Below are 13,920 nucleotides of genomic sequence, written 5' to 3' on the forward strand. Positions count from 1 at the left end.
TTAGACTAAGGTAATACTCTCTTACTGAACATTATACAGAAAAAGGAACAGTTTAAGTTTGTTTTTTGGGAGAGAAATTTTAGACTGTTTCTAACCTACTGACATGTCAAGCAAGTGTAATGTTATTGTCAACAATGTAATCCTCAATATAACAGAAACACAGAAAAATTTCCCAAAATGCTGAATGTGGCAATGAACAAAGGAGTCATTGCGAGTCAGTCTCTATTAACAACCTCTGTACATGAAATGCTATGTGTATATTCCTAGCAACTACTACAAACAGAAGTAGATGAAAACTACACAAAACTGAGTAGTACCTGTGATCTGAATACACAATACTGCCATCTTTTAGATGCCTCGTTTGGTACTCATCCAGTGTTGCCTCCAGGAGAGATAACTCCATGACTTTTTTCTCCCGGAACAGTTGGACGACAGCAACCAGGACATTGTCACTGTTGCTACTTGGAACTGTGTCTGAAACATTTAAATTCCCACCAAAATATTAATGAAATACTTATCATCAAAACATTTATGATATGTTAAAAAAGGATTAACAAGGCATAAAATTCTACAGTAAAATCGTATGTGAAACGTCAACAGTATTCAGCTGTGTCACATAGTCCTCGAGATTAACTAAGGCAATAAATACGGCCAAAGTTTGATCAAAACATTCTTTTATGCCCCTCTTTTTTATTTCTGTTTATGACTTAATAAACTTTGAATGAAAAAGGAAACAGAAGTTAATTATGGGATATGGAAATCTGCTAAGAAAGTTCACACATCAAAAACCAAGCAACTCTTTCCAGTGTTTATCAATGAAAATAATCAATGTTTGAGTCTACTCACCAAGCAGTAGCTGGAGAAAACTAATATAAAGATATGGAAATATGTCAGTGGCTTCTGCTTCTGGCAGAAGAGTAGAAGGGACAGGAAGAGGGCTGAAGAAAAACAACTGGTGAGATTTAGGAAATGGGGTGAGTTACGGAAAAGTTGTCCTGAACCCCCAGTTAAGGGGACTTACTGGACAGAATAAGAAGTAGACTTTCCTTCTCACCCTGCACCCTACACAGCGAAGTTATTACCGGAAGATTTGAAACTGCCTGCCTTTGACAGATGACAACTTAGTGTTTGTACATACAAATCTTGTACTAGCTCCTCGGAATCGTGTAGCACAGTCAGTTTTGAAATCAGATGAGTGTGGGCTAATTCTAGGACTAAGAACAGAAGATATGAAAGTTACCTCTGCCTCAAACCTGAAGAGGACTGTAGCAAATATCCACACTTTGCAGTTAGCTGATCCACAGAAAGATTCCCAAGAAGATATGCCCGTAAAGCTTTTATTTGGTAGTTATCATTACTGGAGCGAGCAGCCTTGCTGCAGTGGTAGCACTGGTTCCCATCAGATGACTGAAGTTAAGCACTGTCTGGCTTGGCTAGCATTTGGATGGGTGACCATATGGGTCTGCCAAGTGCTGTTGGCAAGCAGGATGGACTCAGCCCTTGTGGGGCAACTGAGGAGCTACTTGACTGAGAAGTAGCAGCTCCAGTCAAGAAAACTGACAACAGCCGGCAGAAAATTACTGGAAGACCATCATCTGCAGTTTACTGATCCACATTTTTAAATAAATTGTTCTGTTTCCTATCATATTCAGTTGGATCCTCAGTGGGAGCAGATCTACCATCTGAGTGAATTTAGTCGTTGTTAACTTTGTACTTCAGGCTCCATGTCCACAGACGACCAACTGAGACCACTGTAGGAATCAGAGACAATAAGCATAATTGCACATCATGATACAGTAAAGACCAATAAAGATTCTGTCCTCCCTTGACAATTTCAGGCATTTTATCTTGTACGTGATCCTTGAAGCACCCTTTGTCTAACTAAGAAACAAAATATAGTTCTATATTGTATTAACTAACTGAACACAGAAAGCAGAACTTATAGTTTACATAGAAGATGTCTTGGCACATTTCCCCAAAGGATACTTACCAATCTTGTGTTGGACTACACTACAAAGACCCATGAGAACTCGCTCCTCCTGAAGAACCAAGTACCGCCATGTTTTTCCTTCTGCACCAGGCAAATAACAAGAATAAACTTGTTAAAATAAAGTGAAGGATGGTTTTTGATGCATCTTCTCACTAGATCAACACACTCTCTATCACAATACTTTTGAGGCAGGGCAAAATCTTCAGCCAGAAATACTTGTTGTTTGTTAGAGTTTCCGATTACATCACTTGGCTATTATCAGTAACATTAAGCAAGCATTTCTGCAACTTGTGTACCACAAAGACATTAAGGATTTGACAAAATTTCTGTGGAATAACAAAGTTATGGAAAAATACCATGCCACAAATGAAGTAATGACTTGCTATTCCCTAGACCTCCATTCAGCCTGACATGCAGTCCATTTTTGCTTTTGGCAATGCTGAAAGAACACACTTCTAGACATGAGGCTGTATTTCACGTCACCACACAGATACTAGAAAACAATTTTTTTCATGGATGACTTCATTTTTGGCACAGGTAATGACAATGTAGCTATCACTGTGTATTATGAACCAACGGCCCTCATGAAATTATTGAACTTTCAATTAGCAAAATGAGGCACTGCTTCATACCAGTTACATAAGATATGGAGAACCAAAGGATAAGAATTTACCACAGATACTCAAGTTTTAGGTGTATAATGGAATTCGGCAAGGGAGAGGTTCTACATTAACACAGATGTCACAGAAAAATTACCGGATGGATCCACTGCCAAAAGGAAACTACCACAGACTGTAGTCAAATTTTATGACCCACTAGGACTATTTTCTCCTGTGTCAATCATGACAAAATTAGTGTTCCAAGGAATGTGGTGTAGGGGCTTTGACTGAAATGAATTGCTACCCAACAATCTTGTGACACAGTGGAATACTTGAGTGTCCACTTTACATTCTCTGCCTCACATTTGTATCCCACAATGGATGTCAAGTACTAAAAACCCAAATGTTCAGATTCAAATATTCTGTGATGTTTCGGAACAAGCATACTGGGCAGCTCTGTACATCCGCAGTATATTACATGGCTGCACAATGACTCACTCAACCGGAAGAAAGAACAGACTTGCACTCGTCAAAAAGATAACACTGCCACATCTCGAACTTCTAGATGCACTTGTAAGAGCACAGTTACTATGATATTTCTGTGAAGTTACAAGGTACGAAATTACTCACTCAGTGTTGTGGACAGATGTTACAGTGACTTTAGGCTGGATGCAGAGCAATGCTAATCGATGGGATACTTTAATCTGTAACAAAGTGACAGAAATTTATACACGAACGTCACCAAGTTAGTGCCACGTATCACTTAACATAAGGACTGCTGGGCAATCAAATGCAATTTGCGCACGTTTGGTGGAAAGGACCTCTGTGGTTTGCACACGCAGAAGAACATCGGTCACCTGATACTCCGGACACGTGCCGTGACCTAGCCATGACCTCTCAGAAGAGAGAAGGAATGTAAAACATGTGATGGCACTTGCTATACCACACAGCCTCTCAGACATTTCCAAATTCAGTTCCTGCTGGAGACTAACTCGTACATCTGGCCAAATCCTTCGACCGACTCACAAGATTCGTCACAAAGATAAACTCGTAAAGTGTCGACAGCATTCGAACCTGCAAACACACACACTTATTCCATCAAAACAGTACGATGCCAACACTTCGCGTAGGAAATTCAAAGAAGTCGGATACGTTCACCCATTCGTCGAAGACGGACTCTCGCTCTGGGAGGAACATTACAATTTTCAGACCTCACTGGTGAGCGACGACATCGGATATTCGTCAGCAAGTCACATTGCTTCAGGAGACTTCTCACCAGCAATCTCAGAGACCGATCATTTCCTTGCCGACATCAGAATTGCACAGAAGTTCACAGCACGACAGACGTCTCGGTGGGGAGAACGGTGAGAAAAGGATGACAGGTAGAGGGTCCTCCTCTCGGAGATTGAGCACAGTGGGGAAGATGTCAGGAACCGAAGTACTCGAGATATTTATATTTGTGATTGGCAGTACTTTTTCCTAAACCATCAAATTTTGTCAACTCTCTTGTTATATATGCTGTGACTTGTAAGTAAAGAGTTGTGTCAAACTGTACATCATTACTGGGAATCGCGACAGAGCAGCCCTCGAAGCTTTACGAGTATCTCTCTCCTAAAGTTCACGCTCCCGCATACGTCGCGGGACTCGCACACCGCGACAAAAGGGCGTCGCAGAGAAACGGCTCTGCCACAGCCTCGGGAATCGTTTCCGGAAGCAACCTTTCACTCTGCAGCGGAGTGTGTGCTATTACGAAACTTCCCGGTAGAACACGATCCGGGATTTGAACCCGGGACCTCCGACTTTCGGGGGCAGTGCGCTAGCCGCTCACTACTCGTGAACCGCCCTCACAGCTTTACTTCCGCCTTTAATATCGGGCGAGGTTCCGGGTTTTAATCTTTCTTTTCGAGTAATTTAGCGTTTCTGTCGACACTTACCGCGGTGTCGGCGCGGGCGGTGCGGGGTGGGCGGCGGCTCGTGGGCCCGCGGGACCTGCAGGTAGCCGAGGAAGTGAACCAGCTCGTACGTCGTCTGCTCGGCGCCCTGGCCGGCCGCGCCGCCCCCGCCGCCGCCTCCGCCTCCGCCGGCGCCGGCGCACGCAGTGGCGGCGCCAGAGCCGGCCGCGCGGCCACCGGCGCGCTGCGCCAGGTGAATGTAGAAGGAGCGCCGGTGGTGCTCGGCGGCGCCCGCGGAGCCGAAGAGGCCGCCCAGGCCGGCGCGGCTGCCGTCGCACGACGAGCCGACCGACGCCGTGGACGCCGACGTGCCGGGCCGCGACGCCGACGGCGAGCTGCTGGGCGTCGAGCCGCCGGCCGCGCCGTCCTCACAGCTGCTCTCGTCGGACGTCAGCGCTGCGCACACATACAGTGACAGTCAGTCAGTCACATTGCGAGAGGCACTAGCAGACAGGGCGAGCGAGGCGTGCAGGTGCGCGAGTGCCGCAGCGGGCGTGCTCGGCCGAATGGTGGAGCGCAGCGGACAGCGCCCGACGCTGTTTCTCCCGCAGCGTGCAACACAAACCTATTTGACGATACAGGAGTGGCCTGACTGCGAGCACTTCCGAAGACGCGCGCAGTTGGCAGCATCGGCGTCGAGCAGAGCGTGCGCGGGCAACACAAACCAGCTTTTCTCGAGCGTGCAGCGAGCAGAGAGCCGTGTCCTTTGAAGAAATTACCATAGCTGTACAACAAGGGCCAGAAATTTTGCAATCTAGTCATTCTCAGTGCAAAAGTAGGCCGACTGGATGAAAGACCTATAGAATAAACAGCAATGAAGCTTAATACTGACGGTAACTAAATATTTTTATAGCGTAATTCTGTTCTGACAAAAGTAATTCGCTAACGTGCCTCGCACGTTTCTTGCCACTAGTGACTTTAGATGCAATTGTTTAAATTGTGTAACATTATTTTCGTTTAAAATAAAATTTGAAAAAAGAGAAGCTAGAGTCACTATTAGTTACTAATTGTAAACTCTCACATAATGTATTAAACTCTTCAAACGGATCTCTCTGACACTGGATTCGCTTTCTGGAGAACGACAGTTCAAGATCCTCGCCCGGCCATCCCGATTTAGGTTTCCCACGATTTCCCTAAATCGCTTCAGGCAAATGCCGGGATAGTTCCTTTGAAAGAGCACGGCCGACTTCCTTCCCCATCCTTTCTTAATCCGATGGAACCGAGACCTCGCTGTTTGGTGCCATCAACCAACCAACAAATTCTCTCTGTTTCACTAGAATAATTGGACCTCTCCTTACAACGAAGACATGGCCTTTCAGAAATGTATGTCCTTCCAGTATCAAATCGGATAGCAATGCGTCCGACTCTTTGTTGTTTGGTCTCTGCAGATGCTATAACAGATACCGCTGGACAGGGAACTGCTGTTCCACATACTACAGCGTCGGCTCGCGTTATGACGTCGTCCAGCGTTCTGCGCGCTCCCCGCCACGCTGCACTGAGGCCGTAGCCTCACTAGCGGCTAAAGTGATCGAGAAGAAAACATGAATAAATATGCAACTTACTGTTCGCTTAAAACTGTGTGACGGATCGAGACTTGGAACTCGGGACCTCTGTCTTACGCGGGCAAGTGCTCTACTGATTTGCCCGCGAAAGGCAAAGGTCCCGAACTCCGAGTCTCGGTCCGGCCACTAAGTTTCATATAAGAGCACAGTCCGCCGTATAGGGAAAATTTCATTACGAATAAATTTACAGGTGCCTGCCTTGGATAATTTTTTTTCTTTCTGCTATTACCCAAACGTACTTCGCTGAACTTTCATAACATCAGTGGGCTTTTATTTTCTTTCTATAAAACAACAGGAAAAATGCTCTTCACTACTTGTACACCTATAAATTCGAATTTCCAAGAAAGTATTTACAAATGTGAAAAACAATGCTTTTTTATATACCTTGCTACCACATGCTGTTGTTTTCCTGGCACGTGATGGCAACATATATATACACATTGCTTTTTAAATTTTTAAAAATTTTCTTTCCATCCTGGGTTTTCCGTTGTTTAATGACTTACTTAAGAATTTGAATTTGTATGTATACAAGTAGTGAAGAGTATTTTTCCTGCTGTTTGACGAAACATAATAAAAGCTCACTGGTCATGCTTAAACTTCAGCGAAACCTGTCTGGGTAACAGAAGCAAAGAAAAAAATTGTTTTTGTTCAAGGCGAACCCCTTCCAAAAACAAACATTTTTTTAGCAGACACCAGCAGAAGAGCTTCAACCTTAAGAAAGATGAACATTATATTTTCAATGGAACTACGTTACAGACCCTACAGAAATGGCCGGCCTAAGTGGCCAAGCGGTTCTAGGCGCTACAGTCTGGAACCGCGCGACCGCTACGGTCGCAGGTTCGAATCCTGTCTCGGGCATGGATGTGTGTGATGTCCTTAGGTTAGTTAGGTTTAAGTAGTTCTAAGTTCTAGGGGACTGATGACCTCAGAAGTTAAGTCCCATAGTTCTCAGACCCATCTGAACCATTTGAAGCAAGTACTTCGAAAACATCACGACGATGAGATGAGATCATTGCAATTTCAAGCATGACTTTAAGACGTTAATTAAGAGAGTTACTATTGTTTAGTTCATTACGACAGGTTACGGAATTAACAGCAATTCAATCACTAGAGAGATTTAATCATACGAAGATGGTGACGTCAGTAAACAGTAGAAGCAACTTTTCAAAATTAAGGTGCATAACTAACTACAGACGCGTTTATTAAACTACAACGTAATGTTCACTCTTCAGTAGAGTGTGCGCTTGCGTGAAACTTGCTGGCAGATTAAAATTGTGTGCCGGACGGACACTTTGCCTTTCGCGGGCAAGTGCTCTGCCAAGTGACATGACTCACGACGCGTTCTCACACCTCAGAGTAGTTTGAAAGGTAGGGGACGAGGTACTGACGGAAGTAAAGCTGTGAGGACGAGTCGTGAGTCGTACTTTGTCGCTAAGTTGGTAGAGTACTTACCCGCGAAAGGCAAAGGTTCTTTCTTCAAGTCTCGGTCGGGCGCACAGTTTTAATCTGCCAGGAAGTTTCTACTTGATTAAATATATTACTAGGTTATGGCGCGCGCATGTAACTTTGTTCGTGTGTGTGTGTGTGTGTGTGTGTGTGTGTGTGTGTGTGCGAGCGCGCGCGCGCGCGCGTATGTGAACGCTTGTCCATCTGGATCTCCCACTTCAGTCATTTTTTATTTCTGGCCAACCACTGCATACACTATAATTTTAGACGAAATCGGTGGTGACGATTAGGCGCGGTCCCCATGTTAGTGAAAACTAGAGTAAAAGCTCACTCATCGCTTGGTCAGTTTTAATGGATGCACAGTCTAAGGTTCAAATGGTTCAAATGGCTCTGAGCACTATGGGACTCAACTGCTGAGGTCATTAGTCCCCTAGAACTTAGAACTAGTTAAACCTAACTAACCTAAGGACATCACAAACTTCCATGCCCGAGGCAGGATACGAACCTGCGACCGTAGCGGTCTTGCGGTTCCAGACTGCAGCGCCTTTAACCGCACGGCCAGTTCGGCCGGCACAGTCTAAGGAGTTTGTGGTCTAAAAACTTATCTGAGTTATATGACAGAGTGAATTATTAATGGTTAGCAGTGAGGTTTCTTGCGTGGAAAGAACTAATAAGAGTCCATTGCGAAGGGCAGTTTTGGTATCTTGCGTAATGTTGATTACGTTGCTAAGATAATGGTATAAAAATGAGAGTGCGCATTATTTGTCGGTTTTGAAATTAGTCAAACAAAATTTTGTTACACATGTTTGCTTCACACGTTACACGGTCCAGTCACATTCATGTGACCATCGGCTGTGTTCGACGTAAACGTGTAATAACCACTCACAGACAGCAGCACTAGCAGTAGAGGGTACATAATCGTGTACGGGCCTGATCGTTGGCCTCCGAGCCATGGGTGGAAGCATTTCCGAAAACCCTAAGTTTGTAAACAGTTCACGTGCCGCAGTAATTAAAGTATGCCGAGCATGGCACAATAGCGCTATCCAAAATCCGCACCGAGGCAACTGTGTGCATTACGTGCCGTAGGTAACAGGGATGAAAGACGGTAGTGGAGATGTGCGCGGGCGAATAGACGTGCGCCGGCCGGAGTGGCCGAGCGGTTCTAGGCGCTACAGTCTGGAACCTCGCGACTGCTACGGTCGCAGGTTCGAATCCTGCCTCGGGCATGGATGTGTGTGAGGTCCTTAGGTTAGTTAGTTTAAGTAGTTCTTAGTTCTAGGGGACTGATGACCTCTGCAGTTAAGTCCCAAAGTACTCAGAGCCATTTGAATAGACGTGCAACTGTTAAGCAGCTGCCCGCCCAGATAAACTAAGAGTTTACCAACAGCGTCTTCTCAACGACTACTCAGCGAACCCTGCTGCGTATGGGCATCCGCAGCAGGGGCCTAGTTCACATGCACCCGTGCTGACTGCTACTCATCGGCGACGAAGGCTGGAATTTACACGATAGTATCGCCACTGGGCGTCCGCTGAGTGGCGTGAGGTGGCCTTTTCAAAAGAATCACGTTTTATTCTCCATCGCACAGATGGCCGTTGGCGTGTTGGAAACACCCTGCAACAATCGTCGGAAGGGCTCAGGCTGGAGGAGGGGGTGTTATGGTCTGGGGAATGTTTTCGTGCCACTCAATGAGTGATCTTGTCATTTTGGAAGGCACAGTGGCTTGTGGACTATGTTCACCCCTACAAGCAGTTTGTGTTTCTTCAGCACGATGGGCAATGCAACGCGTCACAAGTTCACAGTGTACGTGCTTGCTTGGAAGAGCACCAGAACGAATTTACCGTGCTCCCCTGGCCACCAAAGTTCTCGATTGAAGCGCAAGCCAGAATCTGTGGGATCCCCTCAATCGGGATGTTCGCACCACGGATCCTCAACGGAGAAACCCACCGCAGCCACCAACATCTGCATCTACATCGATACTCTGCAACTCACATTTAAGTGCCTGGCAGAGGGTTCATCGAACCACCTTCACCATTATCTATTATTCCCATCTCGTACAGCGCGCGGAAAGAGCGAACGAGCTCGGATTTCCCTTATTTTATCACGGTAATCGTTTCTCCCTATGTAGGTCGCCGTCAAAAAAATATTTTCGCATTCGGAGGAGAAAGTTGATGACTGGAATTTCGTGTGAAGATTCTCCCACAACGAAAAACGGCTCTGTTTTAATGATGTCCATCCCAAACCCTGTATCATTTTAGTGACACTCTCTCCTCTTTCGTGATAATACAAAACTTGCTGTCTTTCTTTGAACTTTTTATATGTACTCCGTCAATCCTATCTGGCAAGGATCCCACACTGCGCAGCAGTATTCTAAAAGAATGCGGACAATCGTGACGTAGGCAGTCTCCTTAGTAGATATGTTACACTTCCTAAATGTCCTGCCAATTAAACGCAGTCTTTGGTTAGCCTTCCCCACAACATTTCTATGTGTTCGTTCCAATTTAAGTTGTTCATAATTGTAATTCCTAGGTATGTAGTTGAATTTACGGCCTTCAGATTTGACTGATTTGTATTGTGTAACCGAAGTTTAACGGATTCCTTTTAGCACTCATGTGGATGACCTCACACTTTTCATTTCTTGGAGTCAACTGCCAATTTTCGCACCATATACATATCTTTTCTAAATCGTTTTGCAATTTGTTTTGATCTTCTGATGACTTTACTAGTCGATAAACGACAGCGTAATCTGCAAACAACCTATAAGAGGGCTGCTCAGATTCTCTCCCAAATCGTTTATATAAGTAAGAAACAGGAAAGAGCCTATAACATCACCTTGGGAAACGCCAGAAATCACTGCTGGTTTACCCGATGACTTCGTCAGTTACTACAAACTGTGACCTCTCTGACAGGAAATCACGGATCCTGCACATAACTGAGACGATATTCCACGGAGGCCACTGGAGGCGGCATGGCTCCATAGCAGTGTGACTGGACAGTGTATAGGGAAGTAAAATAATATTGCCGAGTAGATGCCCACAGTTTGTGAGTGCTGTGGGCACCGAGCGACCGTGTATCGGCCCGGAACATGAACTATGTGACAATTCCCCATATTGAGGCATGTGTCAGTATGTTTGCAAATAAGATACATTCGATGTTTTATAAAGACGCGACCAACACTCAAAATAATTTTATTCCAAGATAGAGTTTATCTGTGAGAAGATGGCTAGCAAGTTATGTAGCAGGAATTTAATTTTAATCATCAATGGAGTTTAATAATGTACAGCTCTTTAAATAAAACATCATTAAAGAACAAATTTATTGAGAGAATGTTGTTAGTTCGCCTAAACAGTTTCCTATGTGAGGTTTGCGAATAGATATCAGATGTTAGTCTTACAAAGCGTTTCAGCAATCAAAACTTTGCGCTTATGTGCAGAATTGCCACAGAAAATTCTTCAACGAGATATTACCGAATGCCATCAAGCAAGTCCATTTTCTGGTGCCCGCATCAGCAATTACATGAAGCGTAAATATTACTGAAGCTAAGCGTTTGAGCACATCTACACGAGGAGTAGCCATTAAGTTTTTTCCCGCCCCACAGTACCGTACCGCGCAGCTACAAAGCAAAAACAAGATGGCTCTGATTCAAATGGCTCTGAGCACTATGGGACTTAACTTCTAAGGTCATCAGTCCCCTAGAACTTAGAACTACTTAAACCTAACTACCCTAAGGACATCACACACATCCATGCCCGAGGCAGGATTCGAACCTAAGATGTTTCGTGCGGTATTTCGTTTTCTGCAGCTGAACGTGATTCACACTGAGGTGATCGAAGCGCAGCAAAGCACGCCACCATTATTTGACACAGTGGTCAGGTGATCCAGAAACTTCCAGTTTGGTCAGGTAGGTCTGGATGACGCAGGACAAAGTGGAGACCCTGTGCTCGAAGATCGGCGTATCATAGCGGAGAAAGTGAAAATAAGTCACGTATCAGTTTACGACATCGTGAACATGACAGAGGTCGCCACCCGCTGGAATCTGCGACTGTTCACTCCCGTTGAAGCAGACCGCTGAACTGATGCAGTAGCGGAAAGGCAATCAAGTCAGGCCAACACATATGATTTCCCTAGCCAGCTAATCACCACGGACGAGTGTCAAATGTACCATTAGGACTCCAGGGCAAAGGAATGAAGCAAGCAGTGGAAACGTGTGGAATTACCATCGCCGAAAAAGGCGAAAGCCAAAGCATCATCTAGGCAAGGTGACGCTGAGCGTTTTTTGCGACAGCCATGGCGTAGCGCTAACGGATTACGCTCGTAAGGTGTAAACCGTCTTAGAAGCATACTGCCAAAATCTTCTGACGAATTTACGGGAGGTTGTCAAGAGGACATGTGGCGAGAAGTGTTTCTGCTACACGACAACGCCCCAGCTCACTCAGTGCAGGAGACAGATACATATGCTGCTCCTTTATTATACACTCCTGGAAACGGAAAAAAGAACACATTGACACCGGTGTGTCAGACCCACCATACTTGCTCCGGACACTGCGAGAGGGCTGTACAAGCAATGATCACACGCACGGCACAGCGGACACACCATGAACCGCGGTGTTGGCCGTCGAATGGCGCTAGCTGCGCAGCATTTGTGCACCGCCGCCGTCAGTGTCAGCCAGTTTGCCGTGGCATACGGAGCTCCATCGCAGTCTTTAACACTGGTAGCATGCCGCGATAGCGTGGACGTGAACCGTATGTGCAGTTGACGGACTTTGATCGAGGGCGTATAGTGGGCATGCGGGAGGCCGGGTGGACGTACCGCCGAATTGCTCAACACGTGGGGCGTGAGGTCTCCACAGTACATCGATGTTGTCGCCAGTGGTCGGCGGAAGGTGCACGTGCCCGTCGACCTGGGACCGGACCGCAGCGACGCACGGATGCACGCCAAGACCGTAGGTTCCTACGCAGTGTCGTAGCGGACCGCACCGCCACTTCCGAGCAAATTAGGGACACTGTTGCTCCTGGGGTATCGGCGAGGACCATTCGCAACCGTCTCCATGAAGCTGGGCTACGGTCCCGCACACCGTTAGGCCGTCTTCCGCTCACGCCCCAACATCGTGCAGCCCGCCTCCAGTGGTGTCGCGACAGGCGTGAATGGAGGGACGAATGGAGACGTGTCGTCTTCAGCGATGAGAGTCGCTTCTGCCTTGGTGCCAATGATGGTCGTATGCGTGTTTGGCGCCGTGCAGGTGAGCGCCACAATCAGGACTGCATACGACCGAGGCACACAGGGCCAACACCCGGCATCGTGGTGTGGGGAGCGATCTCCTACACTGGCCGTACACCACTGGTGATCGTCGAGGGGACACTGAATAGTGCACGGTACATCCAAACCGTCATCGAACCCATCGTTCTACCATTCCTAGACCGGCAAGGGAACTTGCTGTTCCAACAGGACAATGCACGTCCGCATGTATCCCGTGCCACCCAACGTGCTCTAGAAGGTGTAAGTCAACTACCCTGGCCAGCAAGATCTCCGGATCTGTCCCCCATTGAGCATGTTTGGGACTGGATGAAGCGTCGTCTCACGCGGTCTGCACGTCCAGCACGAACGCTGGTCCAACTGAGGCGCCAGGTGGAAATGGCATGGCAAGCCGTTCCACAGGACTACATCCAGCATATCTACGATCGTCTCCATGGGAGAATAGCAGCCTGCATTGCTGCGAAAGGTGGATATACACTGTACTAGTGCCGACATTGTGCATGCTCTGTTGCCTGTGTCTATGTGCCTGTGGTTCTGTCAGTGTGATCATGTGATGTATCTGACCCCAGGAATGTGTCAATAAAGTTTCCCCTTCCTGGGACAATGAATTCACGGTGTTCTTATTTCAATTTCCAGGAGTGTATTTTCTCCGCCCCATTTCGTTATCTCATGACATGGTACCCAGTGAACATGACATGGTACACAATGACTTCTCCTCTTCCTTCTTCTTCCTCCTCCTTCTTCTTCTTCTTCTTCTTCTTCTTCATCATCATCATCTTCTTCTTCTATCACTGCATGGTAGGCATTTCCAGAATGAGGAAGAGGTGATTTTCGAGGTGAGTCGGTTCCAACTTAGACGAAGCAATTTCTACAAGCAAGGTCCTATGGTGTAACATTTCGATTCTAAGGAATAACATGTTCCACTACTAACCCCGACAGGCCCTTGAAAGACGTTCGTGGGAACCCAAACCGATGTTTCGGTAGTTTTTAAGTATGGAACATCCCACTGTGCGCGTTTTGGCTTAACATATTTGCAGATGGGGAGTGGAAAGCTGTCGGTTCAAGTTATCGACAAGACGCGATGGGGAGCGTCAATCTCCACTGCTGTGGAGGCCCGCT

The 13,920-nt window shown here is 46.4% G+C and overlaps 1 protein-coding gene and 1 pseudogene across 5 annotated transcripts in view; one reads left to right on the forward strand and one right to left on the reverse strand.

The window, feature by feature from the left end:
- Nucleotides 1–13,920, reverse strand: part of LOC126259219 (uncharacterized) — a 1,236,031-nt gene that overhangs the window by 98,388 nt on the left and 1,123,723 nt on the right. For all 5 annotated transcript variants that reach the window (XM_049955827.1, XM_049955824.1, XM_049955826.1 and 2 more), the window contains 2 exons: nt 4,524–4,937; nt 318–474 (listed from right to left, as the gene is read on the reverse strand). In XM_049955827.1, coding sequence (XP_049811784.1) covers nt 318–474; nt 4,524–4,937 — 571 coding nt within the window. The remainder of the gene's footprint in view (nt 1–317; nt 475–4,523; nt 4,938–13,920) is intronic.
- On the forward strand, nt 1,363–1,481 carry LOC126261512 (5S ribosomal RNA; annotated as a pseudogene).

The sequence above is a fragment of the Schistocerca nitens genome, chromosome 5 (assembly GCF_023898315.1).
Source record: "Schistocerca nitens isolate TAMUIC-IGC-003100 chromosome 5, iqSchNite1.1, whole genome shotgun sequence".
Lineage (NCBI taxonomy): Eukaryota > Metazoa > Arthropoda > Insecta > Orthoptera > Acrididae > Schistocerca > Schistocerca nitens.